Source organism: Papaver somniferum, chromosome 9 (genome assembly GCF_003573695.1).
Source record: "Papaver somniferum cultivar HN1 chromosome 9, ASM357369v1, whole genome shotgun sequence".
NCBI classification, from domain to species: Eukaryota; Viridiplantae; Streptophyta; class Magnoliopsida; order Ranunculales; family Papaveraceae; genus Papaver; species Papaver somniferum.
This window is the reverse complement of record NC_039366.1, coordinates 64,363,141-64,381,372: the sequence shown is the minus strand read 5'-3', so window position 1 is coordinate 64,381,372 and position 18,232 is coordinate 64,363,141. Positions and strand designations below refer to the sequence as shown.

Sequence of the window (18,232 nt, the reverse complement as noted above, 5' to 3'; positions counted from 1 at the left end):
TTCACGATTTAATATACGATTCGATTCATAAAATCTGAAAAACGATTTACGTTACGATTTACGATTTCACAACCTTGACGACTGTGTTGGAGAAGTAGTGATTTTCTGGATGATTTTAGGTGTGTGTTTTCTAGTAATCAGACTTTTAAGGTTATGTATTAAGAACAAATCGTCTCGCTGATCGATTTGCATGTCGGGCTAGAAAGTTACGTATTAAGAACAAATGGGTTTCCTTTCCTCCTTTATTGAACTCTCTTGTAAGGAAGGAACCTTTGGTAGATGTTTGTAACTTTCTTTTAAGTTAATATATGGTGTGTTTCTCACCAAAAAAATAAAATAAAATAAAATAAAGTGACCTAAAAGTTTATGTGAGATCTAAATTGTGCGCCACAACCCAAAATTTTGAGTGTGACGTGCATTTTTTCAATGTGACCCAAATTAAGTCATTATTACTAAAAATATGCTAAACGACACATTTTGTACCCTATGATAAGAAATTTTTTCATGATCCAAAATCTAGCTCGGTAGTGAAAATTTACTGTTATCCAACATATTACCACTAACACTCAAACTACACTATAGTTGCTAAAGGAACGATTAGCGTCACTATTCATCTCATGGTGCACATGCTTAATGCTAAAGTCCAATTCATGCAAATGTGGTAATGTTAGACAAAATCACCCCTAAAGATTATCATAATTTCTGAGTGATTTCCTTTGACCGGGGTTGTATTTTCAGAGAAATTCTGGAAGTTAGAACCTAGAGGCCCGCCAAATAAAACTAGAATGATTTTTTGGGAATCATGGATTTTTTTTTGGGATTATGATTTTATTTTGGCTAAAGACATTAGAAGTAAATCTAGGTCATCCCTTATCTAGATATTTATATTAATACCTAGATTATCCTCCTGATTAATTTTGGGTGATGATTAGTTAGTGTAATGATTAGTGGGATGATTAAGTTAAAGATAATTAGTGAGATTAAAAAATCAGATGGTTTTTTTTTTTAAAGAAGTAGAATTATTGAGAGAGTAAAGTTAGAGAAGATGAAGAAGGAAAACATGAAAAACGATGGATGTTACCAACCACAATCGGAGGAAGGGTATTTGGGTTCCCATGTATGCTTCAAACTCAGATAATGTTGGTTGAATTGGACCAAACTTTCAAAAAAAATGAATTTTTTTATGTAGATTTGGGCCAGTTCGGTTACCATATGTCAAGAACATGTAACCGAACACACCTGAATGTGTAGTTCGGTTACGTTTTCCAAACACGCAGGTTACTGAACTCGCTCGTTAATGGAGGTTTTGGTCGTACAGTGTAATGTTCGGTTACCTAGGATAAAATGGTAGGTAACCGAACTTTGAATTTAACAATTTATTTGGGTACATCTTGTGTGTTCGGTTAGTTCGCAAACTTCAACGCAACCAAGTTCCCAAACGAACTGCAGGTTAAAAGTAACCTAGTGTTAGAAGCTCGGTTGGTTCGCAAACTTCAACATATTTTGCGAATCAACCGAACTGGGCTTATATATGCATATATGCAATTAGCCAAACGTTCGGTTACTACAAAATTTATTTCTTGGCGAATTAGGTAGAGTTCGGTTACGAAGTTTCAAAGGTAGAGTTCGGTTACAAAGAAAACTTAACATTTTTGCGAACGAACCGAACTTGTGGACTTCTCATTATTTTCGTAAACTAAAGTTCGGTGATATCTTTATTTTGCGAAGGAACCGAATTTATGGACTTGTGTTGTTCTAATACAAGGAGTTCGGTTAAAAGTATTTTTTTTGCGAATCAACCGAACTCTGAGTTCGGCTAAGAAAAAATTAACTCGTGATAACCGAACTTTTCTCTGAAAAAAAAAACCCTCCATTTTCAACTCATTTTAATGATTATTTCTCATTTATTCAACCAAAAACGAATGACAAGTAATGGGTTTGTGAGAATATCTTTGTTAATGTTTTAAATTAAGCTATATATATATATATATATATATATAGTGGTGGTGGTGGTAATCGGAGGTGGTGTTGGTAATCGGAGGTGGTGGTGGTGGTAATCGAAGGCGGCGGTGGTGGTGGTGGTAATCGGAGGAGGTGTTGGTAATCGGTGGTTGGTGGTGGTGATAATCGGAAGTGGTGGTAATCGGCAATGGTGGGCGGTGGTGGTGGTGGTAATCGGTGGTGGGTGGTGGTGATATCGGAGGTGGTGGTGGTGGTAATCGGCGATGGTGAGAGGTAGTGGTGGGAGGAGGTGGTGGTTATATATATATAAGTGGTTATTGGGTTGGTTTTAAATTAAATTAGGTTAAGAGTAGGTTAGTCATTTCAATGCTTTAGGACACCCCTTATAATTATAGGGAAGGTGGCCTAATAAAACTATGGTCCCCTCAAAAAAACCATGGTCCCTAAAAAATCGTTCTAAAACTAGAGGGGATGTTGTTTACCTCACATGAGGCCCATCGACTGTGTCTTACCAGATATTTCCAAGAATTACTGACCAGTGTATTTATCATTTTCCGTAGTTTCTTTTCCTTGTTGCGTGTGAGTGCTCATTTGCGTGTCTTCCGGAAATTAAAACCATCTCTCACTGTCAAACAGACCCAATTGTAATTAAAAAAATTAAGAACGTGAATTTGCTTCATAATAAAAAAATAACTCCTCGGAGAAACTTTAATCATTAAAGTGTTAAATAAATCTTTGAAGTGTAGGTTAAGTCGTGAAGTTATAACAAATCGGACTCTAAAGTGGTGTAAGGAATTCTTTCTTCTTCCAACTCTTCAATGGTTATTTCTGATAAAGTTACCAGTATTCAGAAAAGGGCAGAAAAAAAGCGAGGTCAAACATTTCGCAAAGGTTAGCAAACCTTTTATCACTCAAAAGGTGAAATATCTCCTTTCATGATTCCCAACTGGAAGTGGAATCTAGCAGTTGGCCTTACCAGCTTGTGGTGGAATCACCTACCTCAGGCTCCCAGCCAACTGTTTTGTTAGATAAGCAGTTGACCGGTAGCTTACACAAGGTTGCATATGTTGCACCCTTCACTAGAGGCCATAATTCCTAAGTTAAAATTTTGTGAAAACGATTTCCCCGTAATAGTCAAGACGCGGTAGAAACCGCGGAACTAGGCCACGAAGTCTAACAAAGACTCTTTCAGTGCAGATACTGGTAATCCATATTCAAAAGTCTCTGTGAATAGTAGAAAATTTTCAAACAAAATCAACGTATTAACAATTACACCCACGTATGTATGATCGCTCTGTATCCACTTAGTTTTTTTCCCAAGATATATTCGAAACAAACAACAAGTTGACATAGAGACCAAAGAAGTCCTGTAATTGTAATCTTTTTCCAAGGATTCTAGATGAACATATAAATCATCTTGTCATCTGTCATCTTCTAAGGATTCTAGATGAACAGCTACATCTTGTCATCTGTCAGCTTCCCATAATAGAAGAGAAAAGCAGGTACTGTTGTCGTTATGCCCGACTTGTTCAAGAATTTCCTAATAATCTCAAACAACTGAATGGTACTAATAATAGTAATAACCATGTAAGTTGTAACCATCTATCCAAAACCAAAAAAAAGAAAAAATAGGCTATGGCCTATGGGTTCCCCTCGAGAACCTCGTGGGTTCACTCCTTTATGTTTTGCCAAGCAATATATATACATACACAAATCCCATCTCCTAACTTATAAACTCAATCCCTAGCTAGCTACTATCCCTCCTCTATAGAAAACATATTTAAAAAGAAGAAAGAAAACAAAAATGAAAGACCAGAAGAACAATATTGTCAGTGGTTTAGCTTCGAGCTCACGGCCGTTGTCGTCCACGACCACAACAACAACAAAAACAAATAGAACAACCGGTCCTCAACCCAATAATAATCTTCCGGTAAGAGCAGGAACAATAAGGAAGAACAACGATGCGAATAGCCTTCAACATATTCTTCAGAACAATCTTCTTCTTCAACGTCGAATTAAAGAATACATTCTCTTCTCCAGGCTCAAGTCTATGATACCTCCTCAACCCTCTCAAGAACAGGTGTGTTGTATGTTTCTACCTTATGCTAAGAAAATAATGTACTCATTTCATATTCCTTTGCTTCCTAGTGGTTTTTATAACTTGGGACTGATCATTGTCTAATAAATTATGTACAGATATCAATAAGGCATGAAGAAGCAACAGAAGTGGATATGGAGCTTAGTGAGATCCCATCAGCTGAGAGGGATTCTGACGAAGAAACAAAGAGTGATGACGATGATGAAGACGAAGATGATTTAGGAAATATTTCTATAGACTACGACAGTGATTTCGAGAAAGATGGAGATGATGCTAAATCATTTGTGCCATCAATCAAGATAACTAAAATAGAAGACTTGATACTTATCAACACAACCGTTCTTAAGAACGTTGCATTAACTTCATCTCTGTTCAGAATTTTTGAAGACGAAAACCTTGATATAGTGTTCGAGAATCAATATAGAACTGAATGCAAAGTTGCTCATACTATTCAAGTAAGAATTCAACCAGAATACAACATTCAACTATTGGAGAAGAGGCTTCGGATGTGGGCAGGAGGATTGTTATGAACTCACGGGCCAACTTTTAGCCACCCCGTGTAATTGGCCCTTGAATCAGTATAATTGCTTAAATTCAATTGGTTCTTTAATAGATTAGTTTATTAGTTAAGTTACGTGTTTGTAGTTGTCTAGTCTTTGTCGGTTTTTTGGTGTTGGTGTAAAAATATTCACTCCAACAATCTCCGAGATGCGGGAAGGTTGATCCAATCGCTGCTGTTGACGAAGAATCTCCAAAGAATTGATCAGAGTGGTGGGGGTACCTGCAAAAACACTCCGATGCTAAAGTCAGCGGATGTTCAATGCAAGTATATTGTGGTGAAAAGAATCGTTTTTTTTCTTTTGGTTGAGATTTAACCTCTATATATAGGCAGAAAGAGATGTAACTTTAGGGTTTCAATAGTTATCCAAATAACCTCCCTCATCTGTATTCATCCCAAAAAACAACCAGATTCATGATAAACCCTAATATTTATGATAATCCACATTTATCCTAAATAATTATTATCTTGAATAATAATTATTACTACTTAAGATAATTATCCTCCTTCCATCAGGATTTATCTTAAATAATATTTAATAATTATGTATAATAATTATTCCATAAAAATCTTAACCTCTCTATTAAGATCTTTTTACCCATGGAAATTTGGGCTTCCATATTAAGCCAGGTGGATTTCTACCATAAACCAATTTGGGCTTCCATATTAAGCCAACTGGGTTTCTACCATAAACCCTCCGGTCTCCATAATAAACCAATTCAGGCTTCTACAATAAGCCTTGTGGGTTTCCAAAACAAACCCACTGGTTTCCCTAATAAACCAACCGGCTTCCACAATAAACCGGATTTAAGCTTCCATTATAAGCTTCATGCGATATGTACGAGTGCTATTTTGGATAGGGTACAAACATCGCCCCCTCTTAACTCTCGACTTGTTCTAAGAGTTAAGAATACTAAAGCCGAACCATGACTCATCGTAGTGCAAATCATGCATGACCTTTCCTACGAAAACTGAAGAATGTTATCTTGTTATTCTTAGAAAAAACATGATATGTACCTGAAATTCGTCACCTAAACATGCAGCTTGTCAAGTATGGGTACGTCCTTGCTAAACCACAAGCCAATCATGGTTATGGGATTCCAATAGTCCCTTGGAACTTTATAACCTCAACACTTGTGACTTAAGCCCACATGTTTCACCTCACAGAGACACGTCTTCTCCAGGTTTCACTTCTCGCCAATTCTCCGATAAGTGTCCAGTCTTCCAGATAACGCCAGTGCCTTTGCTTTGCCGCGTACATCACATATCTTGGCTTCATTACTGACCGAAGATTTTACAGCAATATTCCATCAACGGCTACCGTTGCCAAGAGGAATATGACTCCATACAGAACTAATGAATTTGAAATCTCTTAGAACTCTAAGAGAGCTCGTTTTCGTTTAAATTCTAAGCCTACAACAACGAGAAATCTGGCTATGATATTCCTTCACCGCGTACCTATAGCCAGCAGGAATCTAGTCTCCGTTCAAACAAAGAGTTTGATTTCTTTTGAAACTTCAACCGTCCACCCTTATCTTTCTGTATAAATATGGGTGAATAGTCGTCGAAAAATCACATCTGCAGCTATCCCTCTTCCCTTGCCAGCTCCCTTGGGTAAGTGCGGCTTTGTTCTTTTGTTTTTTTTTTGTTGTTGTTCTAGTACATTAGCTTTCGAACTTGCAGAGCCAGCTTAATCTTGCTTTGTTTTGCGCTGCATGGTACATCGATACATCAGCTAATCCCGTATTTGATTACTTCTTTCCCTTTGAAGCGTCTTCCGTGTCGAAGATTACTAACTGATCATCCCTTGACTCTTTCGTCTCTATTGCAGCACTAACAATCTTCTAAAGAACCAGCGTCTGGTCCACTGAATACCCGTAGCATGACTTCTCCCAAGCGATCTACTAACCGCCAAGGGAATTCGACAGATGTCGGGCCAATCCGTCAGAAAACTAGAGCTCAAGGAGATGGTCACAAACGATGCGCCACCAAATGCCCGTCAGCTGTCAGGGATTGGCCTCTCAACTTCCACGGAGCCACCAAGGCGGACAAAACTTTTATTCCTAATGCAGATGCTGGTACTGCTGAGGTGGGAAGCAAAATAGCTTTCTTAGTGGAAATAAGTGACGACGAGCTTGGAAGTATCAATCGAGCCAACGATCCTTGTTTGTCGCCTGAGTAAAACCCTTCTACACCTCCCTCAAAAACACCAAAACAACCTCGTCTGCCATTCGAAGATGCTCCTTTTCACCCAGGCTTGTACAGGTCAACAGGCTCTGCGGTGACTATTGGTGATTCTGCCATTCAGAACCCAACTGTAGCTCGCGGCATTATGCTCTCCGGTATGCTGTCGGTAGATCGCCATTGTTCGACCATATGACTGACATAGATCAATCTCTTGACCGTGCAGCTCAATTTCACTTCGCCGTAAGTGTTTTACTAATTTATACGTCTTGCTTCCTTGTTGAATTCCGAATTCTTCTGCAATGTTTAACCTATCTCCTTGCAGGGTCTTTCACTTGTTCGAAAGGTTGGTGAGCTCCATTACGAGGCCTTAGTCAGGAGACAAAAAGCTCATGAACTTGCCTTGCACCGTCTCGAGCGCGAGAATGACAGATTGAAGCGCCAGATCGAAGGCCTCCACGCAAAGGGTCGTGATGCTGACAATGCTATGAAGCTGATGCGTAAGCAACGCGATCGTGCCAACATTAAGGTTAAAGGCCTTGGAGGTTATGCTGCTGCTCCTTCTGATGTCGAAAAAGCCGTTGACGGTGTTGACGATAAACTCTACGACCCGGAAGAGGAATGAAGAGTAGTTGCCTACGTTTTTTTTTTTTAGAAATTTCCCTTCCATTCTTCTTAGGCTAGAATAGGACTTTAGACATCCAGTTTGATGCTTCAATTTTGCGCTCCTTATTAGCTCTGCTTATTTCCCTTCCCGTAGATGCGCACCAATGAACCTTTTACTACTTCGTAAGGACCTAGCGACCAGTTGTCACTCTTAATTTATTTTTCCTTCTTTAACGGAATGTCTGCTTATTTTCTCTAACTTCTCACTTTGACTGGAGAATTCCATGTTGACACTTATCCAATGTTTGTCATTTGATACCTTGATATTTAGCTCGTCGACCATCAATCTTTTCTGGAAAGACACCTTGTTCGGATGTAGGCGCCCTCGACAATCTTGATTATATCCCATGCTTGCAAATCTTACTTTGGTGCAGTAATCATTATTCGCCCCAACTCTTGGAAAGTACATTTTAGTTGTAGGAAAAAAGTTTATTGAAGAAATGCAATCTACATTAATACGAAATTAAATATACATTAATGAAAATATTTTTTTAGGTTGAAAGAATTCCATGGCTTGGGCTCTTCCCTCCCATTCATATTCCTTAACCAATAGGCATTACCACTAGCGGGTCTATCAATTAGGAAGGGTCCTTCCCAATTCTCTCCCAACTTTCCACTGCCTCCGTCTAACGATTTAGGTCTTGCCCTTCTCAAGACTTGCTCTCCAGGAAGAAAAGTCCGTTCTCGTACCTTTTTGTTGTACTGCTGCTTCATGGATTTCTGGTATATTGCCAACCTTCTCGAAGCTTCATCCCTGACCTCTTCTATCAGCTCCTTGTCTTTTGAAATAATTTCTGAGTTTTGACCCGACCGTTCCGCTAGTGTCTTGGTGGTTGGAACCAATAGTTCCATAGGCAGTACTGCTTCCGTACCATATGCTAGTGTGTACGGTGAAAATCCTGTCGATCGTCTTGGTGTGGTTATGTATGCCCACAAAACCCCATGCAAGAATTCCTTCCATCTTCCTTTGGCTTTGTCCAAGGTTTTCTTTAGGTTATCCAAGATAACCCTATTAGTCGCCTCGGCCTGTCCATTGCTTTGTGCATAGTATGGGGTAGAGAAATTGTGTTTAATATGTAGCCCTTCACACAATGATTTTATCGACTCACAATCAAACTGCTTCCCGTTATCGGAAACGATCATTGCTGGCACGCCGAACCTACAAATGATGTTCTCCCATATGAATTTACGGACATGAACCGCTTCCGTTCTTACCAGTGCCACAGCTTCTACCCACTTCGTGAAATAATCAGTTGCGACCATTTGACGCCCCCAGGTGCCGTGGGGAATGGACCTACAATATCCAAACCCCATTTGTTGAATGGCCATGGGCTCATGACTGGATGCAGTTCATTTGCTGGTCTCATTATTAGAGGTCCATGCAGCTGACATGCCACGCACCTTTTGGTATATTCCTTCGCGTCATTTTGCATGTAAGGCCAAAAATATCCTTGAGACAGCAACCGATGCGCCAGACTTCTTCCTCCAGAATGATTTCCGCATCACTCCTCATGTGCTTCTGCTAGCAATTGTTTCCCTACCTCTCGAGTTACACATCGCAGGTATGGTTCCATCGACATCGGTTTCTTATATAGCTCTCCATCAATAAGAGCATATCTCCCAGCAGTTCTTGTTATCTTCCCGGCTTGATTCTTATCCTGTGGAAGCTCTCGCATTTGCAGGAAACGAATGTATGGTTGACGCCAATCTTTAGGTTGGATGTTTCTACTTCATCGGTATCCATAGAATCTTCAGGGATTTCGAGTGAGGAAGAATTATTCTCACCGGCGTAAACTTTGCGTGCAGCGTCGATGGTGTTGTGAGTGATGGGAAGTTCTTGGAATTCGACTACAATATACGGTGTTGTGTCTGACACAACGGCTGCTGACACGTAAGCAAGAGCGTCTGCATGCCTATTTTCTAGCCTTGGATTTTGCTCGATTTCGAACAACTCAAATTCCTTTGCTAATTCATGTATGTATTCCAAGTAAGATGCTAACCTTTCATTTCTGGCTTTATATGTGCCACTGTAATGTTTGCTACCAGTCTTGAATCCGTTATCAGCTTAACCTTCCGCGCCCCAAGTGAATAGCAGTTTTTAAGCCATTTTCTCTATTTTTTGAATACCTAGTCTCAACATCTGTTAGTGATTTGCTAACGAAATAGACTGGCCTCTCCTCCGGCTCTCGAACAAACAATACTGCACTAACAGCATAATCACTTGTAGCCAAATAGATGTAGACCGTCTGGCCAGTGTTTGGACTTGTGAGGACTGGCGGTGAGATTAAATACTGTTTTATTTCGTTAAATGCATGCTCACACTCCTCATTCCAACCAAATTTTTCGGTCTTCTTTAAGGCTAAGAAAAAGGACTTACATTTGTCTGAAAACCGAGAAATGAATCTATTCAACGCTGCTAATCTCCTTGTAAGCCTTTGTATTTCGTTTTTGTTTCTTGGCGATGGCATCTCCAAAATTGCTCTAATTTGTTCTGGATTGGCTTCAATTCCTCTTTGTGTCATCATATACCCAAGGAACTTCCCAGATGTGAGTCCAAAAGATCACTTCGATGGGTTTAACTTCATCCCATATTGCCGGAGCCGATCAAAGGTTATTTTCAAGTCCATAAGGTGAGATTCCTTCTTTTTGGACTTGACCACCATATCGTCAATGTAAACTTCCATGGTTTTCCCGATCATATCCTTGAACATTTCATCCACGAGATGTTGATAAGTTGCTCCCGCGTTCTTCAAACCAAATGGCATAACGAGGTAACAATATATCCCTTTTTCTGTTATAAACGCCGTATGTTCTTGATATTCCTCATACAATGGAATTTGATTATAACCAGAATATCCGTCCATGAATGCCAATCTTTCAAATCCCGGGGTAGCGTCTACTAACTCAACGATCCTGGGTATGGGGTAAGGATCGATAAGGCATGAAGAAGCAACAGAAGTGGATATGGAGCTTAGTGAGATCCCATCAGCTGAGAGGGATTCTGACGAAGAAACAAAGAGTGATGACGATGATGAAGACGAAGATGATTTAGGAAATATTTCTATAGACTACGACAGTGATTTCGAGAAAGATGGAGATGATGTTGAATCATTTGTGCCATCAATCAAGATAAGTAAAATAGAAGATTTGATACTTATCAATACAATGGTTCTTAAGAAGGTTGCATTAACTTCGTCTCTATTCAGAATTCTTGAAGAGGAAAACCTTGATATAGTGTTCGAGAATCAATATAGAACTGAATGCAAAGTTGCTCATACTATTCAAGTAAGAATTCAACCAGAATACAACATTCAACTATTGGAGAAGAGGCTTCGGATGTGGGCAGGAGGATTGTTATGAACTCACGGGCCAACTTTTAGCCACCCCGTGTAATTGGCCCTTGAATCAGTATAATTGCTTAAATTCAATTGGTTCTTTAATAGATTAGTTTATTAGTTAAGTTACGTGTTTGTAGTTGTCTAGTCTTTATCGGTTTCTTGGTGTTGGTGCAAAAATATTCACTCCAACAATCTCCGAGATGCGGGAAGGTTGATCCAATCGCTGCCGTTGACGAAGAATCTCCAAAGAATTGATCAGAGTGGTGGGGGTACCTGCAAAAACACTCCGATGCTAAAGTCAGCGGATGTTCTATGCAAGTATATTGTGGTGAAAAGAATCGTTTTTTTTTTTTCTTTTGGTTAAGATTTAACCTCTATATATAGGCAGAAAGAGATGTAACTTTAGGGTTTCAATAGTTATCCAAATAACCTCCCTCATCTGTATTCATCCCAAATAACAACCAGATTCATGATAAACCCTAATATTTATGATAATCCACATTTATCCTAAATAATTATTATCTTGAATAATAATTATTACTACTTAAGATAATTATCCTCCTTCCATCAGGATTTATCTTAAATAATATTTAATAATTATCTATAATAATTATTCCATAAAAATCTTAACCTCTCTATTAAGATCTTTTTACCCATGGACATTTGGGCTTCCATATTAAGCCAGGTGGATTTCTAACGTAAACCAATTTGGGCTTCAATATTAAGCCAAGTGGGTTTCTACCATAAACCCCCCGGTCTCCATAATAAACCAATTCAGGCTTCTACAATAAGCCTTGTGGGTTTCCAAAACAAACCCACTGGTTTCCCTAATAAACCAACCGGCTTCCATAATAAACCGGATTTAAGCTTCCATTATAAGCTTCATGCGATATGTACGAGTGCTATTTTGGATAGGGTACAAACACTTGGAATTGCCAACTTATTGTTTGTATTATTTGACTAATGAATTTATCTATTGATGCACTGCTGTTTAAGCGTGCACCATGCTCTGTTGTTGATAAAAGAGTAGTTAATACAATTCTTGATCAAATTAAAATACTACTGTATGTAAATAAGAGCGCGCACTCACAAGAAGCATACAAGAATCTTTCAGCTATTCAGTAATTCTAAACAAACCACAGAAAATCTCACGAAAAATTACTGGGTGACATGATAAAGTTTCACGTTTAGGATTTCAAAGGGTATAACAATTTGCACTTTGCTATGCAAATAAAATCTTATAGGTAAGCACTTTCAATTTTCCCATGATTTATAAAGGGATACCAGTTTTATTAAGTGTTAATACCGTTTCATATATGACAAAAAGATTTCATCGATCTTGGTCATTGGATCGATGAAATGATATCAGCATTTAGTTGGACCGGTAAGTGGTATCCCTTTATAAATGATGAATTTTCCCACCAGAACTCAATACAATCCAATCTGAAATTGCCGTGGATAAGATTCTGTCCAAGTTATGCATAGCCCAGCTTAAGTTTCTCTCTCTCCAGCTTCATAATGACTCAAAGATTAGATCTTTCTAGCGTTGTTTTGCCACCTAAGGTATCATTCAATTTTTACAAGTGAAGTGTCTCTCTTATCTGACTAGTCTCACTCTCACCTGTAATGTTTCCTGACAGGATAAATTTATGGGGTCGGATAGATGTTCGGTTTAAATAAGTGATGCCCCAATGATAACAGCATTGCTGCATATATATATCCATCAGGGAAGAAGATAAAGAGGATGATATTGCCTCTCGAAATACTCACTAATCATGAGGCCATGTGGGCAGTTATCTTTAGTAAGTGTCGTCGCCCCCTAGACTCGCCAAAAATGGCTCTTGGATATGACGATGTATCCAAAAGGGTTTGAACCAAATTAGACCCCACTGTATCTGGGAGATAGGTTCAGGAGAGTTGATTCATATATGCGAGGATAGATGGATAGCGTCCTATAGAGCTATCCAAATTAGACCCCGCCTTCGTTAGCTCCTAATTTTAGTAGAACTCTTGTTAGTGAAATCCTTTTGATACCCAAACTGTTGCAGCTACGTATAACCTTAATACATATCAGCATAATTACTATGGATTACTATGGATACCCCTAGATGGAATCTTAATCGGATGTTCACTTCTAAATCCCTGTACAATCTTATTCAAGGCGGTGTATACTCACCCTTCCCCTTGGAAGGAAGTATGTTATTCAAACCTCCCCTGAATGTATATTAATGCATTCGGGATATGATCCCCACGGCTGCTAAAATGTCCCAGTTCACCAATATTTCAAATATTTGCCCATTGTGTTCTTAGCAAAACGAATCCCTTGAGCATCTGTTCTTCTCTTGACCCTTTGCAAGAAGTGCGCGATTTTCCTCGAACCATAACCCCTTTCCCCTAACAATTTCTCCATCTCAGTTAAACAATGGATGTTTGATTGGATCACTAACCCTGCAGGTTGCGGTGCAAGCCAAGGCCAATGGAAAGCAATCCACACAAACATAGTTTGGCAGATTTGAAAGGCTAGATGTTCTAGGTTGTTCCTGGGGAATTAATCCCGACTTTAAAGTTTAAACAGACCTTTGCAACAGCATAGTTGGACAACAAAATCAGGGAGTCTCCTCTAGACATGCTACTGAAACTACTACCTACTCCATTAACACACTTGGTTGGAAATTAAACTTTGCAGTTAAGCATATTTGAGGCTCAAATGGTGGTGTAATTCCTCTTATTCCAAGATGTGGTGCCGGACTGCCGGTTGCCACCTGGTGCATGGAGACCAGGTGGATGAGTTGCAGAGCCCGAAATCAGGATGGGGTGGAGGCTCAGGCCCTGCTAGAAGCTCTTAAATGGATGAATTAGCTTGGCGTAAACAACATGCAGACAGAAGGAACAAGTGTCAGACTCACCAGGGCAGTCAGAGGGGAACATGATATTCTCAACTGGAAACCACTTTCATGGACAGGAGATATAGAAAACCTTATTAGAAAGTTACAAGAACTAAACAGAGACTGCTGTAAGGAAGTTAACAAGGCAGCTGTTGCCTTGGCTAACAAACCAAATGCAATGGCTGCCCTAGACTATACTGGCTATCCATCTAGTTTTTTGTTTGAAATCCTTACTCTAGACAGGAATTTGGCCTTGGAATTGCCTCTCGATACGACAGCTAACGAGCAATTACCCATTCTTCTGATGCATAATATGTTAATCAGCATATAATACGTTAACATGCTAATGAGCACGGCATAGACAAATGTATTGGTACAAAAAATATCTGGAAACACTAAAACACAACAAAATCATGACCAAGTGAAGCGCATTCCTTCGAAGAACAATTACCCGTTCTTCTGATGACCTATCAGGTTGCTAAGGTCCAATCCCTCCATTCCAAGCTTTATCTTAAGATGGCTGAAAAGAAAAACAAATAATACAGTAGAAACATATTAGTTGAAATGATATACACTAAGGGAAAAACAAAAATTGAAAGACAGAAGCCTGTTAAGTGGCCAAAGCCGAGATATTCTGTGGGGATTCTAAAGACAAGTGCAATTTCTTAGCATTTAAATCCTATTGCTATATTTTGTCCTTGATCACCTAACAATAACATCTGACTTCAGTTCAATAAATAGATGAACACACAACAATTGACAGAGAGAGACAAATGTTTGAGCCTGCCAACTAAATATTTCTCAGACATCTGAGGGACTGGTGAAGTTTGTCCGTTCTTTCTCAAAAGACATGAAAACAATGAATTCATCTTTAAGGATTTCATAATCATAAAATGCAACTTGCTAAAAGTCCTTCAGTTTTAATGCCATAAACTATGTTTGGGAGAAACAGTACACAGACTCTTATAAATTGTCCCTTCTAAAGGAACCCTAAAAAATGTAATACTGGGTTCTCCAAAACCATCTTCCGCCAATCCAAGTTATAAATTGTCCCGTCTTAAGGAACCAGATGGTACTAGAGCTTCTCAAGACCAAACTAACAGATAAATATAACAACCGAAGGCACTAAGATTTCCTGTGAGATGCCGAGATACTTAAAGATGCTACCCAGGCTTCAAACAGAAGCGAAGTACAGATACATGAGATCCTAACTACAAAGTGTAAAGCCTACTGTGTTTATACACCTGCATGTTCAGGATGATTGGATGATCTCAGCTGTGCACACGGCTTGCAGTCATGTTTGAAGCGCTATTTTGGATCCAAATAGCAGAGTTGCGAGATAAACTACATGAACATCAGTAGGTAACCTATTTTCCAGGGTTGGTCTAAGTAACAATTTTTAAGGTGTTTCACCTCAAATACAGGGTTGGTCTAGCTATGATTTTTAGGCGTGACACCCGATACCAATGGAATCTTGGAACTAATTTCCACCCATATCTTTTACTGTTAACCAAAATACAGATCCAGCAGTAATAATTCACACTCTGTCTAAATTGGATCAGTAAATAGAACTTAGTGTGGTAAGCTCAAATTCTTATGTTCCCCTACATTCTTTCTTTACCCGCATTCCTTAACAAAAACATAACAAAACCTCATTCTAGTAGATGTATAGAATTATGCTAAGGATATTTTTGGCAGAACATATATGTATGAATTGGAAAAGGCAACCAGTTGAAAAATTAAAACGAGGCATTACCTTGTGTAGAACTCTGCTGCAGATCGTGATCCATTATAACAAACGAACCATAGTAACACGACAATCATTATATCTGAACAACAAAGTTAAGTCCAAACAATTCCAATTCTAATTCCAAACTAGGGTTTTGTTTGTTTTCAACCAAAATCAAAGAGCAATCAATCATAAGCAATTGAAACTAGGTTGTATTAAAAAAAAAATTACAATTTGAGAGAAAAGAATGAATAAAATTAGGATACTGAAGAGATACCGCTCCCACCAATCCAACATGTAGAGTCCAAAAGTGACATTGTAAAGTAAAATCTTCCGCTGTATCCAATTCATTCTTCCGATTTTTGAACTTGAAATTTTAGACCTTTGCGTGATCTTTGTAGCTCCTGCTCCTGTTTTAGCTTCGTCGATTTGGGACTTCAGATCTGGTTGGGAGATATTCATATACCTACCAGACAAAGTATATGATCCTGGAAGGATTCCTCAAACTAATTTTCAAACAACAAGGACGTTTTCTATTCTGGGCCGTTCAGCGGACTGAGAGGCAGATACGTTGGTTTCTAAGCCGGCCCAAATTTATACAAGTTTTTTGGTTTATCCATTGGGAAAATTAAGCGCAGGCACAAAAAAAAATACATTGTCAAACCCACAATTAATTTTAGATATCGTGACGCCCATAATTATTTCCGTGACACTCATAATTATATGAAATTATTAAAAATATCTGCATGACGGATTATGCATCCGCATGACGGGTTATGCATTAGGGGTATAATTGGCAACGCAACTTGGATATAACATATCTAAAAATCTGCGCCTTAAAATTTTACAAATTTTATATCGTTGGAAATCTTTTTAAGAGAGCTAAGCAACGAGTACAAACAACAATATCAAATTTTTGTTTTTCACGAAAAAATCGGAGGTGATCATCATTTTAGGCAAAATTTTCGAAAACTTGATACATAACCATTATGCAGCCACCAAAAAAGATGCATGACACATTCTGCAGACGCATAACGAATTATGCAACCATTTTCTCGACTCAATAACAAATTATGCATTTATAACAAGTTATGTAGCCATTGTTTTGGTTGATTTTAGTGCGTACATAAAAAAAATTGATGCATAATGCATTATGCAGCCATATTATTGTGCAACAATTTTATCGATGCATAAACCATTATGCAGCCATATTTTCGGACAAGTCATGCAGTCATGTTATGAAGATATTATTATAGGTGCATGACAAGTTATGCAGTCTTTTTTTATTGCTAGTTCCGATACTAACAAATAAGTTGATGCATAACGTGTTATGCAATTATTTTCTGGACTGCATAACAAGTTATACAACAATTTTTGTAAATGCATAACAAGTTATGCAGACATTTTCTCGACTGGATAGCAGATCATTCAACGATACCGAGACTGGTAAAGGACCTGATCGAGATACATTTGAAAAATATGGAAAAAAGGCATTACACATTGTCTTACGCAAACACCGTCTTTCCTTATGCAAAACACCAATTTAGCATTGAGATCATGTACATCCTATTTGTTTACAAGCATAAATTGCAATCTGCTTAAGTGAGAAATGACATATGTGACTTGCCATGAACAAAAAGACCATAACCTCATCAAGAACATTTTGTAATGCCAAATGCCATATATAGGAAATCAATAATGCATAGCTTCAGTGAGAATATTGAGTAGCCATTCAGCAACCCGGTAAGGTGTCCAACACTCATTTGTGAAACCCCTGGATCTCTCAATAATCCTAACTGTAACCTCTCCATCGCCTCTGTATACAGTGACCTCGTAGGACTTTTTTTTTATCCTAATAATTCTCCTCTCTTCCATAGTTAACAAGAGAGTCCAACAACAAAATGAAATGAAGTTATAACTCTCAGAGCCAAATCATCGAACATATTAGCTCCATCTTTTACAATGGCGTTCTTGATATCACTAGAAATATTGGACATCACAATCAATCTAAAAAAAGAGGGGAAGGAGAAAAAATTGAGCAGCTAACTAAAATGAATACGGGTTTCAAAGAGATTAGAAAGTTGGTTCCCACTCCGATTTCAATTCCGATTAGATTCTATCAAAAAATGAGGAAGAGTGAGTACCGACGGATGAAGAGAAAAGGGGTGAATGTAAGTGCAGGCATTGGTTGATGCTGCTGGTGAAGGAATGATTACTGGAATCTAAGTAATAGAATAGGGATTTTGATTGAAACTATCGTTATTTGGTGATGCTGCTAGTTATAATGGTGGTTGGTGCTGCTGCTACGGCCGTGCTGGTGGTGCTGGCTACGATGATGATGGTGATGATGGCGCTGGTGGTATGGTGTAAGGAAGAGATTTTTGTTTTTCCTGTGTAGAAAAGGATCGAAGAAGAAGAAAAAAAAAAGACGAAAACCTAATTTTATAAACTATGGGTTTGGGAGAAATTTTTTCTCCAAAATTGGGTGCGGCTGAACTTTTTTGTCGGTGGGTTTTACAGTGGGGGAAATCTGAAAAATGGGTGTGGCTGTAATTTTCAGTTATCCATTATCCAAAGATTCCGAGCTTACTTCAGTTTGTTGTTTCTACAAATTTGATTCTATATTTTATTTTATTTTTGAAGGGAAAATGCCTCCAAGGAGGCCACTTTATTAACATACCTCAAAAAATGAGGTTTGAAATACAAGGTGGTGTAGAATCAGAATTCCACCACAAATTTATAGAATCATGCATAGCATATTGACACAGTATATGAGCCATACTGTTTGCATTCTTTGGAATTGAAAGAAAC

The 18,232-nt window shown here is 38.4% G+C and overlaps 3 protein-coding genes across 3 annotated transcripts; 2 read left to right on the top strand and 1 right to left on the bottom strand.

The window, feature by feature from the left end:
- The first annotated feature begins 3,576 nt into the window (after positions 1-3,576).
- Positions 3,577-5,054, top strand: LOC113309510. Its single transcript, XM_026557939.1, has 2 exons — positions 3,577-4,042; positions 4,159-5,054. Exons 1-2 carry the CDS (start codon positions 3,767-3,769, stop codon positions 4,588-4,590), a joined length of 708 nt encoding a protein of 235 aa, XP_026413724.1. The 5' UTR covers positions 3,577-3,766; the 3' UTR covers positions 4,591-5,054.
- On the top strand, positions 4,165-10,946 carry LOC113309511. The gene is made up of 2 exons (XM_026557940.1): positions 4,165-4,169; positions 10,409-10,946. The coding sequence occupies exon 2, from the start codon at positions 10,434-10,436 to the stop codon at positions 10,827-10,829; it is 396 nt and encodes a 131-aa protein (XP_026413725.1). The 5' UTR covers positions 4,165-4,169; positions 10,409-10,433; the 3' UTR covers positions 10,830-10,946.
- Positions 10,947-13,964: 3,018 nt separating this feature from the next.
- LOC113313305 lies at positions 13,965-15,971 on the bottom strand. The gene is made up of 3 exons (XM_026562058.1): positions 15,688-15,971; positions 15,449-15,521; positions 13,965-14,212 (listed from the first exon to the last, which is right to left on the bottom strand). Exons 1-3 carry the CDS (start codon positions 15,881-15,883, stop codon positions 14,140-14,142), a joined length of 342 nt encoding a protein of 113 aa, XP_026417843.1. The 5' UTR covers positions 15,884-15,971; the 3' UTR covers positions 13,965-14,139.
- Positions 15,972-18,232: the final 2,261 nt, after the last annotated feature.

What these genes read in the sequence shown, in the direction of transcription:
- LOC113309510 (XM_026557939.1), top strand. Translation starts at nt 3,767, where the DNA reads ATGAAAGACCAGAAGAACAATATTGTCAGTGGTTTAGCTTCGAGCTCA. An exon ending in CTCAACCCTCTCAAGAACAG is followed by an intron (nt 4,043 to 4,158) that starts GTGTGTTGTATG and finishes AATTATGTACAG; the next exon opens with ATATCAATAAGGCATGAAGA.
- LOC113313305 (XM_026562058.1), bottom strand. Translation starts at nt 15,883, where the DNA reads ATGAATATCTCCCAACCAGATCTGAAGTCCCAAATCGACGAAGCTAAA. An exon ending in GTGGGAGCGGTATCTCTTCA is followed by an intron (nt 15,522 to 15,687) that starts GTATCCTAATTT and finishes TTTGTTGTTCAG; the next exon opens with ATATAATGATTGTCGTGTTA. An exon ending in GCAGCAGAGTTCTACACAAG is followed by an intron (nt 14,213 to 15,448) that starts GTAATGCCTCGT and finishes TTTTCTTTTCAG; the next exon opens with CCATCTTAAGATAAAGCTTG.
- LOC113309511 (XM_026557940.1), top strand. Translation starts at nt 10,434, where the DNA reads ATGGAGCTTAGTGAGATCCCATCAGCTGAGAGGGATTCTGACGAAGAA.